At 43.0% G+C, this 15,109-nt stretch overlaps 1 protein-coding gene across 1 annotated transcript; it reads right to left on the reverse strand.

Moving 5' to 3' along the window:
• Nucleotides 1-6,660: 6,660 nt before the first annotated feature.
• Nucleotides 6,661-11,606, reverse strand: ela3l (elastase 3 like). Its single transcript, XM_065026545.1, has 8 exons — nucleotides 11,498-11,606; nucleotides 11,136-11,224; nucleotides 10,858-10,955; nucleotides 10,362-10,490; nucleotides 9,910-10,046; nucleotides 9,555-9,700; nucleotides 7,156-7,308; nucleotides 6,661-6,799 (listed from the first exon to the last, which is right to left on the reverse strand). Exons 1-8 carry the CDS (start codon nucleotides 11,535-11,537, stop codon nucleotides 6,782-6,784), a joined length of 810 nt encoding a protein of 269 aa, XP_064882617.1. The 5' UTR covers nucleotides 11,538-11,606; the 3' UTR covers nucleotides 6,661-6,781.
• Between the last annotated feature and the right edge of the window lie 3,503 nt (nucleotides 11,607-15,109).

Consider the following 15,109-nt stretch of genomic DNA (forward strand, 5'->3'; position numbering starts at 1 on the left):
GAGAAAAGAGGGAAATAGGAGATCTAATACATTGACATGTACACAGACCCATTAAACACTGGATTCTTACACAAACACATATGCACATACATACACACTGAGATAATGGGCAGTCTTTTCCAGGGGTCAGGACCTCCATGTGCAGGGACAATGTACCCGAGGTGAACATGTTCTTCCCTGAGGGGACCTACTCTTCAGGCCAGACTAACACGCTAGAGGGGTTAACTGGGGAAGGATTACCATATCATTAACAGGTGATTCACCTCAGATCGTAATCTGTGCCAGTTTTCTACAGCAGGAAAATGACCCTACAGCAACAGGAAATGTGAATTATTACGTGGATTATAATTGATGGACATTTTTGTGGGAGCTGATTTTTTTTTCTTCGTAGGGGACTTCAGAAGCCTTTTAAAACCGCAAATACACTACATTGTAGGAAGGTTCTCCTGCAACAGGGTAATTAAATTAAGGTCCTACATCTGTAAGGTGTCTTAAAGGCCCAGTGCAGTCAAACATTTGATTTCCCTGTGTTTTATATATATTTCCACACTATGAGGTTGGAATAGTACTGTGAAATTGTGAAAATTATGATAATGGTGATTTACTGAGGAAAAATGTACTTACTACGAATGTGATATGTGGTTGTCTCACCTAGCTACAGTATCTTAAGATGAATGCAGTAAATCGCTCTGGATTAGAGCGTCTACTAAATGACTAAAATGTCAATGTAAAGAAGGCCCTTTTAATGTAAGAGCTGTTTGAAAAAAGTCTGTCTGAAATTTCAGCCTGTTTTGGTGGGATGGAGGTTTGGCCTGCCTGGTGACATTATTGTAAAGAAGTTAACAGACCAATAAGAAAGAGAGTTCCAAACCTCTCTGCCAATAACAGATCGTTTTCAGTGTTTCCCCTCCCCACTCAGACATCTCCTAAACAGTCCTAGCAAAGTTCTTGCTTGAGAAATTGCTCTTTGCTAAGAACATGTTTTTGATCACGTTTATTGAAAACAATCACAGTAAAGTACTTCATTGTTACCCCAGAGATGATTTTAACATTGAGATAAAAAAAACAGCTGCATTGGACCTTTAAAACTGGAACGCCTGATTGGCTGAACTGCCACTTCCGTTTTGGATATTACAACAATAAAGTTAACGCCAACAACAAACACTTTTCCCCCCCTCTGACATCATTAGACGGGCGATAGAACAGCAGAATATGTACCGCAATTTCTAATACCACGCTGTCGGAGCCTCCTCTCCTCCGTTTCCCCTCTGTCACATCAACACAACAAAAACAATAACGAAGGTGGTGGGGGAAACAGTGGCGCTGTTTCCACTGACAAACCACTGAGCTGGCAGCATACATTGAAAGCACTGTTCTTAGGAGTGCACTATACTTCAATCATTTCCACATATTTCCAACATATATTATAGATGTCATCTAATTGCAAATTGTAATTTGTTTGTGAAGTAGACCCTATGATTGTGTGTTTAGTTGCAGGTTTGTGGTTGTGTTGATATCAACCTGGGCCTGTACATGTGTGACTGAGTGAGTTTGATTGGGTCTGTTTCAGTGAATATAATTCCAATTGCACTTCAATATAGAGAACACCCTCACACATTTCCCCATGCAACGATAGAGTGCGGTGAATTTAGAGACACGCTGCTTTTGAAAACTAATTTCAAACTTCTCTCCACTCTCCCTGCCACTCTTAGCCAATCCAAATCAAGACAGGTTTGCTTCCTAATAAGGGTTATGGCAATGATGCACTTGATTGACTTTGAGTAGTAGAGTTAATATTATAACAATGGGAATGGGTGGGATTTCTTGGCTGTGCCATCAGGCCACGTGAGATCCAGGCTCTCTGCCAGCTCTAGAATGTTCTGTAGAACTCTATTACTGATGAGAGGGGAAATGAGACCACAGGGTATCAAAAATAGGAAAGGAGATAGATTAGCTACCCATCTGACTGGAGAGAAGAAGAGACCATCAAGTTTAAATGGCCATTTATATTGACATTGGAGATCATCATTTAAAGTCATTTCACGAGGCGCCACTTGCCAGATCACGTCATTCTAAAGCATGCCTTTCTTCCTTGCGGTCTTGCGAGCAGGGAAATGCGGTGAGACATCTCACTAATATTATCATATGACTGGGGTTACTCAAATAACCCTAAGTTCTATTTCAAATACTCATTTTGATGTCTCAATATGGAATACGGCCAACTCCTGAAGCTAGGCTAGTCCCAACAGCATCACCACTCAGTGATCCCGACACTGAGGACAGTATGTGCCAATGAAGGTACAGTGACATCCAGTCGGCAAAAACTCATAAATGTATGATGGGTGGTGCATTTGAACAGCATTTGCTGTATGATGGGTGATGCATTTGAACAGTGCCCAAGAATGAGCCCTCGGGTCCTCAGCAGGCTGTAAACACTTGCTTTGGTAAGCAAATATAATACCTTCAACTATCCAATGGGATAGCCGTTGCAGGGGGGCCCCAAGACATTAAGAGTTGGGCACGCTTACGCCATGCTCCCGTTCTTTCCAAGTAAATTTGCAAAGCGTGCATTGCACATAAACAGTGAAGACGCTCTTCTTCCGTAGAAGTGAAGGGCGGCGGAAGCCATAAGCTCTAAGGCCAGACACTTGTAATTGATAATCAGGTGGGCGGGACCGCGCTTCGGTAGCAGCGAAGGTCCGCTTCCTCCACTGTCAGCCTCTGTTAGGAGAGCCGAACTGTGGGTTTCTAGCCTACTGCGTCGCTGGGGGAATTGCTTTATAGAAAACCCTGGTGCCAGCGAGTTGCCCTCTACCTGCCACGAAGCCTTGGCTCGTAAAGGCGAAGACCAGTTTGCCACGGTACCCAGGTCTGCGTGCAAGCAGAGGTTAAATGCTTCGCCTTCCTTCTTGCGAAGTTTGCGCTTCTGCCGGCGACAGAAGGCCCAAACGGTTCCTTCGGCATGATAGTAGCGTCAAGAAAATCTGCCTTTTCTGTGTCCGAGAGGCTGGACAAGTTGAGCCACAACTCCCCATCATCAGAAGACTAAGGATGGCACCTCTGGAGGCCTGGAGGTTGATATCTGCACTGACACAGATCTCATCCCATGGGTTCTGGTTGGCTGAGCCTTTGATGAAAAGGTCCAATACAGATGTTTTTATCTCAGTATCATTTAAGTTCTGGGTAACAATGAAGTACCTTAATGTGATTGTTTTCAATTAAAATGGTTAAAAAAAATAGACGAAAATAGCTTCTTAGCAAAGTGCAATTTCTCAAGCAAGATTCTTGCTTGGACTGTCTGGGAGTGGTCTGAGTGGGGAGGGGAAAACTGAAAACAATGTATTATTGGCAGACAAGTTTGGAACTCTCTTTCTTATTGGTCTATTAACTAATTTACAATCTGGCAGGTCAAAACTCCATCCCACCAAAACAGGCTGAAATTTCAGGGGGTCTTTTCAAAAAGCTCTTACACTAAAAGGCTATTATCCTAATTTTCACAATTTCAACCTCATGTGTGAAAATATGTATATAAAACACAGGGAAATCTGTTTTGTACTGCACTGGGCGTTAAGAGATTGCCCATATCTTGTACATTTTTGCTTGAAAATTGGCCCGGTAAGCCAACAGTAGGGACTTTAGCTTCAATGCGTGTACTGAACATGTCGCAATCACGTAGACCCTTCAGAATATGGAAACGGTGAAGTGCTCCGTCTTACCAGGGAGAGTAGTGCTGGTTATAGATGAGGCACTGGGGTAGAGGTGGCCAGTCAATGACAGCTTGACCGCCAGCGGCTTGTCAAGGCCTATCTCCTCCATACCCTAAATGTCCATGCCAACAAAGTGCCTGCTTTGGACCTTGCTGAAAAAGGGCTTTCCCCAGTCACCTTTGACTAATGCCATGCTAGCTCGGACCACTGAGAGGAGTTGCTTCCCTGGGGGGTGCGAGAGGGGAGTCTCCTCCCATAGAACCAGTCCCACGGGTGCAGGCCCATCGATTCTGGGTTGAGTGGGTTGAGCTAAACGCAAGAGTAGACCTAGCAATTCTACCCTTCCAGGTAAGAAAAGCTAGTTTGGTATAGCTAGCCTGGTGGTGAGTTACCCAGGTTAACTAAGCCTTACGGTGAGAGCTATCCCTTTGTAGTGTGGTTAGCTATCCTTCCAGCTAGCTAGCCAAGTTAGCTAAAGCCTTGCAGCGTGGGATAACCAGGTCTCAATAGCTAGACACTACCTATCAAGAGAGACTGAGGAGTAAAAAATAAATTCTACTCGAAGCAAAACTTTCCTCATATCTGTTCTAAAAAAAGCAGGCCCCAGAAGTAACTTAGGACAGACTGACAGAAAATGTCAGTTGGATTTCAGTGACGAGTGAGTCCAAAGTGTACGATGCAGGCCGGTGCCCTCTCCACCAGACATGGTCAATACAATGAAACCCACTGCCAACTGTTATGCAATGGCTATGTGGATAACAATAGTTTGTTAGAATGGGGTGGACGTGGATGAGCGGCTTGGATTCTGTTCTCTGGACAAACAATAAGAGTGTGTGTGTGTGTGTGTGTGTGTGTGTGTGTGTGTGTGTGTGTGTGTGTGTGTGTGTGTGTGTGTGTGTGTGTGTTACACATAGGCCTACTGTTCCAAATAGCAGATTTCAACTGCACATGCAATAGTTGGCTGGGAAATGGCTATTTGGACAACAAAAGGGTTTTGTGCAACTGTGCAACTGCAACTGCAACTTCAATTTGTTCTCTTCTAATGATAGCTATTCTAGTCATCATCAATTAGTTAGACCAATAGGCACTAAAACAGTGCCATTCACAAATTCAATCTCACTCACTCACTGGTAGCTGCTTCATTTAGCAGATTGCACCGTCTGGAATTACCATATTCATAGATCCTCTCCAAACATCTCCATAAGTCGACCAGACTCTACAATGGATTCCGTTGCCTCCTCAGGAATAAAGTTAAACCAAAAAAGCACACTATTATTGTTTTACAAGGCAGTTGCCACCAAGTACCAGGCAAATCTTCCCAACAGTTCTTAGTGGTTCAATATCCACTGCGCACTGCTTGAATGAGAGAGAGCCTGCGAGGTCCAACCAGTTAGCAGACGGGTGATTCGAGCGAGGCGACAGAGTAGTGACGCCACTGTCAATGTGGATCACTGTGATGTCGCACACACTCCCTCTCTCTCCCTCCCCTCCCGCTCCCTGCTCAGGCATGGAGGAATCACAGTTAAACTGAGCTATTTTAAGTAGCCTATAGAGAACATCCAGTAACCGGCTTTCTCTCCCACACTATGTGGTACCTTGATCATAGGACACTGTCATATGCACTGTCCCGTTGGAGCTTGTATCACACCGTATGGAGTTGTTGTAGGGGAAAGCTTTGACGTCCTGACTTTAAATTATTGTCACTTGAATTTACAGCCAAATCAGCCTATTGTCTTTGACTTATAACCACATGTAGCAAGAAAACTGCACGATTTGGGGAGGTGGGATTTGCGCATTTAGCATTCAAGGCGGCAAGCTGTCTCCCGGTGCTCCTTTCAGAGCATGAGGGGGGTGGGGGAGGGGGAGACAAAGCTCTTTTCAGACCAGACCCCCACGTCAGACAAAAGCTGCCCAGAGAAAGCTGGCTAGAGATCCCCAGAGCATCAACAGATTCAAGCAACTATTTTAACAGTACAACCTGCGTTCTGTCCAATGGTCATTAGAATGATTGATTTATGCCAATATTCATGTAGAATATAATTTTTTATATTCCGGATGGGTTCAGCGTGAACGGACATAACGTTTGTTTACACATAAACAGTTTAGCTTAATTAAGATTTGACTGACGTTAATTGGCCCCTTGATGTGTAGCTTCAAAATATGTTTAAAACTATTGTGTGCATGCATAGACACTGAGAAAACATACACTAAGATAATGAGAAATTCAATGTACTTTAAGCACGTCCATGCACGGCATGCACACACACAGTCATGTGACAGTGAACTGCTCTAATCAGGCATGAGATGTTTACTGTCAGCCTGTCAATGAATCTTCCCTCATTTAAGAATTTCCCTGTCAATAAACAGCAAGTATGTTTGCGTCTATGTGTGTGTGTGTGTGTTCGTGAGTACGTCTGTATGTCTGTGAGTGTGTGTTTGGGGACGTGTGAGCAAGTGAGCGTGGGCTTGAGTGAGAGAGAGAGATGGATACTAAAAATGGATAGTAAATTCTAATTTAAACATAATTTTCCCTATAGCCCTCATTCTGTGGCGTTCTCATTCCCAGCCTGTCTGCCAAGTCTGTGTAGTGTAATCACATCACAAGCCGAAGATGTAGGAAGACTTTATGGAGAGCAGAATACATCTGGCCTGGCTCACCCATTAATGAAACCCTTCCATTCCCAGAATATGTATGACAGCATAAAGTGGAAAACTAGATGTCTATCCTTCTGAAGTGGGGTGAACATACAGGTCTACGTTTTACTCTTCTAAAAACAAGCCCACATTTCATTGGAAGGATATCATCCTCACACATTCTCAAGTAGAATGTCTCAAAACGCTCCTATTAGCAAATATTAGGTACACAGCATGACAAATCAGAATGCCAAAATGATTGATCAAGGACTGAATGTATGGAGATACATGTATAGATAGACCTCCAACAAAGGAAACATCTTATGGAAATCCCTTCTCTTTATCTTGAGTGACTGAGGACATCTTGTGGCATGAACATAAAATACATCACAAAGCCAAAGTCCTTTTTTATTGGACTCAATTCCCCATTCTGCTCCACTCTAGTTGCTCATCATAGCCTGAGAAAACAGACAGACAGAACAAGACAAGTCATTGGTGACATTTCCTGAAAAGGTTTTCCCTCATCATCAGCATCCTGGAAAACCCGTGTAGCTCACTTTTGGGGATGACATTTTCTATATATACACATCAATTGAAAGATGTCATTCCCCTCCATGTTCTGTGAATGTTCCATGACTCTAGGACTAAACAATTAATCCATTTGAAAATAAACCGTTTTTTTTTGTTGCAATGTCTGAAAAGTCAACATTATTGAGAAGTAAGGTTTTTCCAGAATGCCGACGTCATGCTAATTAACACTGTAATGACGCGTGTAAACCTTAGCTCTGTGAGTCATGTCAACATGTCCTTTTACCTGGTCGATCCAGTCATTGAAGTTGGAGACACGGGTGAAGACGGTGGGCTTCTTCGCGTAGTTGCAGCCCAGACCAGAAACAAAGCTGGCAATACCATGGACCTCCCATACTCCCTCTGGGTTCTTGCAGTTCAGGGGCCCACCAGAGTCACCCTATAGGAGAAGAAGAGGGAATTGATTTCATACTTAACCAAAGACATTGCAACAAGTCATACATTTTCACCCCCCTTTGGATTTCTTCACATTTTATTGCGTTACACAGTGGGATGAAAATGGATTCAATTGTCAATATAAGTCAATGATCTCACAAAATACTTTGTAAATGGAAGAAAAATGTATACATGAGTCAATACGTGTTAGAAACACCTTTGGCAGTGATTACAGCTGAGAGCCTCATTGACTACGTCTCTAAGACCTTTGCACATCTGGATTGTGCAATATCTGCCCATTATTCTTTTCACAATTCTTCAAGCTCTGTCAAGGTGTTGGGGATTATGACTAGACGGCAATTTTTAAGTCTTGTCATAGATTTTCAAGCAGATTTAAGTCAAAACTGTAACTTGGCCATTGACTGTCTTCTTGGTAAGCAACTCCAATATAGATTTGGCCTTGTGTTGTAGGTTATTGTCCTGCTGAAAGGTGAATTACTCTCCCAGTGTCTAGTGTAAAGCAGACTGAAGCAAGTTTTTCTCTAGGATTTCGCCTCTGCTTAGCTCCATTCTGAAAAACTCCCCAGTCTTCGCCGATGTCAAGTACACCCATACCATGATGCAGCCACCACCATACTTGACAATAAGGAGGCAGTTACTCAGTGTTGTGTTGGATTTGCCCCAAAGATAAAACTTTGCATTTAGGACAAAAAAGTATATTCCTTTGCAATGTAATTTTGCAATATTACTTTAGTGTCTTGTTGCATACAAGATGTGTATTTTAGTTATTACATTTCTATTGATTGGTAAACATTTGTAAAAATGTTCTTTTCACTTTGACATTATGGAGTATTTTGTGTAGATCCATTTTAATGCCACTTTGTAAATCAACAAAATGTGAAAAAATATCCAAGGTGTGTAAATACTTATGATAACCACTGTATGCATTTATTTGGATATCTATGCATTTATTTGGATATGAAACATTTCATTCAAATTAAAACTATGTGGGGCTTGATGTCCACTCAACTGACCACATGGGTGGTCAGAGGCTCGATGGGAAGGTGCTGCACCCAAGGGGTGTTGAGAAAGATACATCTATTTGAACACTGAAGCTAAAAATAGTATCTCTATACAAGCATTTTGGATTTGAAATCAAATATTTCATATGAGGTGACAGTACAGAATGTAACCTTTATTAGAGAGTATTTTCATACATATGTTTTAGAGTTTAGAGCTGAAAGCATTTTTATGTATCTTGTCCCCATAAGTATTCACTTAAAGTGTATTAAAGTAGTCAAAACTTGTAGTTTTTAGTCCCATATTCCAAGCTTGTGACTCTATGAACTTGTTGGATGCATTTGCATTTTGTTTTGTTTTGTTTTGTTATGCCCAATAGAATTACTGGTAAATCATGTATTGTGTCATTTTGGAGTCACTTGTATTGTAAATAATAATAGAATTAGTTTCTGAAATCTACTACGTTAATGTGGATGCTACCATAGTTACGGACAATCATGAATGAATTGTGAATAATGATGAGTGAGAAAGAGACACTACATAATCCGAAACACAACCACAACAAACTGCAAATGCATCCAACAAGTTTGTAGTCACAAGCTTGATGTAGCCATTGCGTCCTATGAAAATGGGACCAAATACTACATTCTTTGAGTACTTTAATACACTCTAAGTGAATTTGTCCAAATACAAATGGGGGGATTTGATACTGTACAGAAAGTGCTTTCATTTCTAAACGGTGGAACAGATATGTATGAAAATACTATCAATTAAAAGGTGAAATCCGGTACTATCGCCTCATGAGATGCATTTCCTCTCAAATCCAAAATGCTGGAGTATAGAGCCAAATTAAATCTTTTAGCTTCACTGTACAAAAACATACGTAGAGGAGTGAATGTAATTCACTAATGTGTTACTATCACACCCCCACTCTCACACACAACACAAACACTAACAGTAGCACATAAACACTCACATGTACACAGGCACACACACACACACACACACACACACACACACACACACACACACACACACACACACACACACACACACACACACACACACACACACACACACACACACACACACACACACATATAAACAAACAAACAAAAAATATGCTCATGCACAAACACATATATCACACACAATACATACTCTCTGTTTCTCTTTCTCTTTCTCTTTCTCTGTGTCTCTCTGCCTCTCACATCTCCCAGGGGTACTCACGTTGCAGCCAGCGACAATGCCATCTCCTCCGGCACACACCATGGTGGTCCTGAGAGCAATTCCCCACCAGTCGGGCTTGGAGCAGGTGGCGTGGTCCACCACAGGCATCAGAGCCTGCTGCAGGTTATCAGCAATGGGGCCTCCGGCTAAAACACACACACATGTCAATCTGCAGCTAGTTACCCTACAGGAACACACATGAAAGTGATCATCAAACACACACACACACACACACACACACACACACACACACACACACACACACACACACACACACACACACACACACACACACACACACACACACACACACACACACACACACACACACACACACACACACACAGAGGCTTACTGTAGACCCTTCCCCAGCCAGTGATGTAACAGGGGTACTGGTTGTCCAGCACAGTGCCAGCAGCAGGGATACAGCCAAGCTGCACATGGTCAGTCAGGGTCACATGCTCAGACAACTTGATCAGGGCAATGTCATTTCTGGTCAATCAGAGACAAGGGAGGAACACAGAGAGAGAGACGGTTGTAGAAGGAAAGGATAGACAGGTGATGCCACTGAAAGTCAGCCCATTTTATATTGTGATGTACTGCAAGTATATAAGGCTACTCATAATGCTCTACATATCCAGTGTTGTTTAGGTAGAGACTAAAAAACAAAGCTTTGCTTTCTTCCATTCGGTGCAGATGATACAACCCTTAGCAACCCATCAGATCTTTATTGTCAATATCTGTTTTCTTAGTGTAGCATTCAAGGTTTGTTGTGCTAGCCTGTCTATTTGTGGACCGTACTCTTACCCGAATGCCACAAAGATGGGGTTCCACTTCTCATGGACAACAAGCTTCTCAGGGATGATGGCCTGGGAGCCTTCCTCAGTCTCAACCAGGTTGTGCTTTCCAACGAACACTCTGTAGGACAGGTTGAGGCTGGGAGGGTTGGAGAAGGTTGAATGCTCAGTGATCACAGCATATATGAGCGGAAAACTCTGTCTGTCTGTCTGTCTGTCTGTCTGTCTGTCTGTCTGTCTGTCTGTCTGTCTGTCTGTCTGTCTGTCTGTCTGTCTGTCTGTCTGTCTGTCTGTCTGTCTGTCTGTCTGTCTGTCTGTCTGTCTGTCTGTCTGTCTGTCTGTCTGTCTGTCTGTCTGTCTGTCTGTCTGTCTGTCTGTCTGTGTGTGTGTCTGTGTGTGTGTGTGTGTGTGTGTGTGTGTGTGTGTGTGTGTGTGTGTGTGCGTGAAGGTCTTCTTTGGATGCACTGTGTATTTGCATGTAAATGTGATTGTGTAGCCTCTCTTACTTGATACAGTGTGCAGCGGTCATGACCCAGTTGGTGGCAATCAGAGATCCTCCACAGGTGTGTCTCCACTCACCGTCCCTCTCATACTGCAGAGAGATCTGGAGAGAAAGAAGAAAATGAAAAAAGAAAGAAAGAAAAAGAGAGAGTGAGAAATATTGAGGTTGGATAGAACGAGTTACTCCATACAGATACATAATGATGAAAAGTGACCTATGTAAATGCAATCCAGTATTATAATCATTGTACATAGAGAGAGGGAGATAAGGGTGTCAGTGTACCTGCCAGGGCCAGCTGTGAGGCTTGGCGTCCACTCCATTGACCACACGGGTGGTCAGAGGCTCAATAGGAGGGGTGCCGCACCCGAAGGCTAGAGGGGTAGACAGAGAGGCAATCAGGGTCACGTCTTTCTCTCTAACTCAGAAGTTACCAACTCCAGTCCTGGTGAGCTACAGTGCAGGTTATTGTTAAAGCCCAGCACAAGCATATCTGTTTCAGCTGATTAACAAATTATAGTCGCCAGTCTGGTTGAATCGGGTGCATCAGTGTTGTGCTCGAGCAAAAGCCTGCACACCCTTCAGCTTTCCAGGATTGCAGTTGGAGTCTCTGTCTGATGTCCACACACATAGAGGCTGACACTTACCGCTAGCGATGAGCACTGAGGCCAGAACAATGGGAATCATGTTGATTGATACGTCGTCTGCTTGGCGACAGCATGACACATCCTACTTTAAACCCTACTCCTCAGGGCTGCCCCGCCCATCTTGATTACACACACTTTCTCATTGGTCCTCCATGACCGCTGTGGATGAAAGAGAAGAAATGTGAAACTGCCGACCAATGGTTTGGGGGGCCTGATCGCCGGCAGACTGCGACAACAGGTGTGTTTCCTAGAACAATTCACATGGCCTTCACCTCACTTTCCACTCACCTTTCACCAATGTATGTGTATTTCTACATTTCTCAGATACACTAGAATCTGGATATAAACTGTAAGCAATAGAGCTTCACCTAGTTCCTAACATATTGCTTTCACCTGTCCAGTCCTATTCAGTACTGAGAAAGGGAGTGAACAATGCCACAGTCTCTGAACCCATAGCCCACGAACTCCTCCTCTGGATTGGCCCAGTGAGTTACATATGATCCATGGGAATTCAGCACCTGTACCAATGTTGTGTAAGACAGTTCGAGAGTAACCTGTAGTTTACAGAATAAACCCCACTTATGGCAGTTATTAAGCCAAATATTTATTAGTATTAGACATGTGCAAATATTATGCGTATTGCATGTCAGACATGGATGGAAAGTCCCTTGGTGATTTCAAAGACATGGCTATGGCAAAGAGCAGAGGGCGGTACAACAGAAGAAAAATAAACCCTCATTAACTTGTTTTATGCGCATGAATGTATTATACTATTCAGTCAATGTTTTAATATGTTGGGGAAGGGGGGGTTCACTTCAAAGAGGATTGTTGACACATCCATTTATTCTTACAGCACATATTATCATGTATCCTGGTAAAGAGTCCAGAGAGAGGGTCACAAACATCTGATTCATGACTTATACCTATGGCAAAGGCTGTTTGTGTGTGTGCGTGTGCGTGTGTGTCCGTGTGCGTGTGTGTGCGTGCCCAAGCAGAAGTGTGTAACCAAAGAAGACATTGTGTAAACATTCAGTGCTACGGTAGGTTCAACTGACTTGCATAGCATGCTGTTTTACATGCTGTTCAGAGGACCCAACCACAAGGGGAGATCTGGGTGATGCTTTAGTCTCTGGTGGTAAAATGAACTTAATCAGTTTCACTTCTCTGATAGAAGAAGAAATGCAATATACTTGTCAACCACTAGATGAGGCATGATATCCATACACAGGAGTGATATAGGCCTACTGGCGAAATCTGATCTCTACACCAACAAATCTGTGATTGTTCATATACCTATAACACATTATACAACGGGTGGGTCTAATCCTGAATGCTGATTGGTTAAAACCGCATTCCAGGCAGTGTCTGGAAATCCATAACCAACTTGGTGTTATTGAAACAAGTCATATTTGCTTGTTAAGCTGAAGCTTTAGCGTAAGCTCTGGGATAAGAGACAACACTCGTTCAGGTGTTCTAAAAACAATTGTTTGACAATCTTTTGTTCAGAAGGTTTACGCCATGTCAAAATGTGCAGTGCTCTATGTCCTGCTGTTGCACAGTATATTTGACATGTTTTAAGAATGACGCTTTAAACGATCATGCATCGTTTGTAATGGAAAACGGGTTGTGTTTGTTCTGAAATGAACTATAACTGCAGTGTCAGCCAGTGGCTGGTGTATGGGTCATAATTCCTGCAGTGACATTATACTTTGTTACTCAATCATGACTAGCCTTAATCCTCCAGATAAGGTGTGTAGCCTGTGGTAGAGTAACTGACTGTCACGTTCTGACCTTTATTTCCTGTGTTTTGTAATTAGTTAGTATGGTCAGGGCGTGAGTTTGGTGGGCAGTCTATGTTTGTTTTTCTATGATTTGAGTATTTCTATGTTTCGGCCAAGTATGGTTCTCAATCAGAGGCAGGTGTCATTAGTTGTCTCTGATTGAGAATCATACTTAGGTAGCCTGGGTTTCACTGTGTGTTTGTGGGTGATTGTTCCTGTCTCTGTGTTTGCACCAGATAGGACTGTTTTGAGTTTTCACATTTCTTGTTTTTTGTAGTCAGTTGTTCATGTGTACCTTAACGCATTAAAAAGAACCATGGACACTTTCCACGACGCATATTGGTCCTCAGATCCGTTTCGCCTCTCCTCTTCGGAGGAGGAGGAGGAAATTCATTACACTGACTGTTAACTCTTAAGTCCTGTTAATTGCTATGACATAAACCTGTCATAAAAGTCAGTGAAAGGTTCAATCACAGTTCACCAGCAGCTCTACTGGGGTGGTTCCAGTGTTTGAGATTTTGGCATTTAAGCCCTTTTTTTCTAGTTACCCAGAGTCAGATGAACTCATGGATAGCATTTGGACGTCTCTGCGTGCTGTTTGAAGGTAGTTCCTGTATGCTAGCTGATCGCATAGACTTCCAGTCATTGCGCTCCGTCTAGTTAGCAATCGCTCCAGAAACTACCTTAAACTTCCGTCAAACTGCACTCGAAGACAAAAATGGTATCTATGAGTTCATCGAATTATCTCTTTAAATCAAAAAGACCAAGGCACTTTTATCAGAGAGTTGCAGTTAAAACGCCTGTATTGAATTGGCATCTCTATGTAGTCGTTAAAAGCTAAGTTAAAAACAAGGCAAACAAATTGTCTGTGTGTGTTTTTTTATCAGAGCCGGGACATGTCAGAGACAGTGTCAGCCACAGTGTTAGAGGGTGGCCTGAGCACAGTTCCACAGTTCAAAGGTTGTCGGTGACTCTCCTCTTTCTCATACTGTTTAAATCCCAGTCAGTCAGTGTGCGTAGAAGCATACACAGGACAACTGGCATGGTGGTGTCCGACTCTTCACCGTAGTAGCCTATGTCTCATTTCTAGTTGGTCTGTGACTTCCTATAGCAAAGCCAGCTGAAAAATTGCACCCCAGCCATGAGAAGCACAAAAGAAACTCCTCGAAGACAATGGTGCAGTCATCGCATACAGTATGAATGTGTGTTTGTGTGTAGCATGCAGATGTAACCCATCGTGCAATGACGTCACAGTCTCTGAGACCTGAAGCAGTGTAGACTTCAGGACAAAATGTTGATGTGAACACAAGATCAAACCCTGTGTGTGGATTGACTGGCTGGATTACCTATTTCTTCCGCCAAACAAGTAAAAAATGTCATCTATGATGTGTGATATCTGAAAGTTGAACATTTGTCTTCTCTCATCATGGCAGCATCTAAGAAGAAATGCTCCTTGGTCACGGGGCTGGAGGGCATCACCGCCACGGTGATCAAGGGTAATATCCTGGATCCTGCGGAATGGGCCTGGAAAGTATGAGTTTGGCAAAGACAAGTATAAAATAAACTTACACTCAAGATATACAGTGCACAGTACACACACACACACACACACACACACACACACACACACACACACACACACACACACACACACACACACACACACACACACACACACACACGCACACACACACACACGCACACACACACACACACACACACACACAAGGAACATGGTGCACGCACAAAGGACGCTTATGCCCATATACATACTAAATGCATACTTTTCAACCAATCGCTGCCCACACCCCGCCCACCAGACTACTCTGGA

The sequence above is a fragment of the Oncorhynchus nerka genome, linkage group LG13 (assembly GCF_034236695.1).
Source record: "Oncorhynchus nerka isolate Pitt River linkage group LG13, Oner_Uvic_2.0, whole genome shotgun sequence".
NCBI classification, from domain to species: Eukaryota; Metazoa; Chordata; class Actinopteri; order Salmoniformes; family Salmonidae; genus Oncorhynchus; species Oncorhynchus nerka.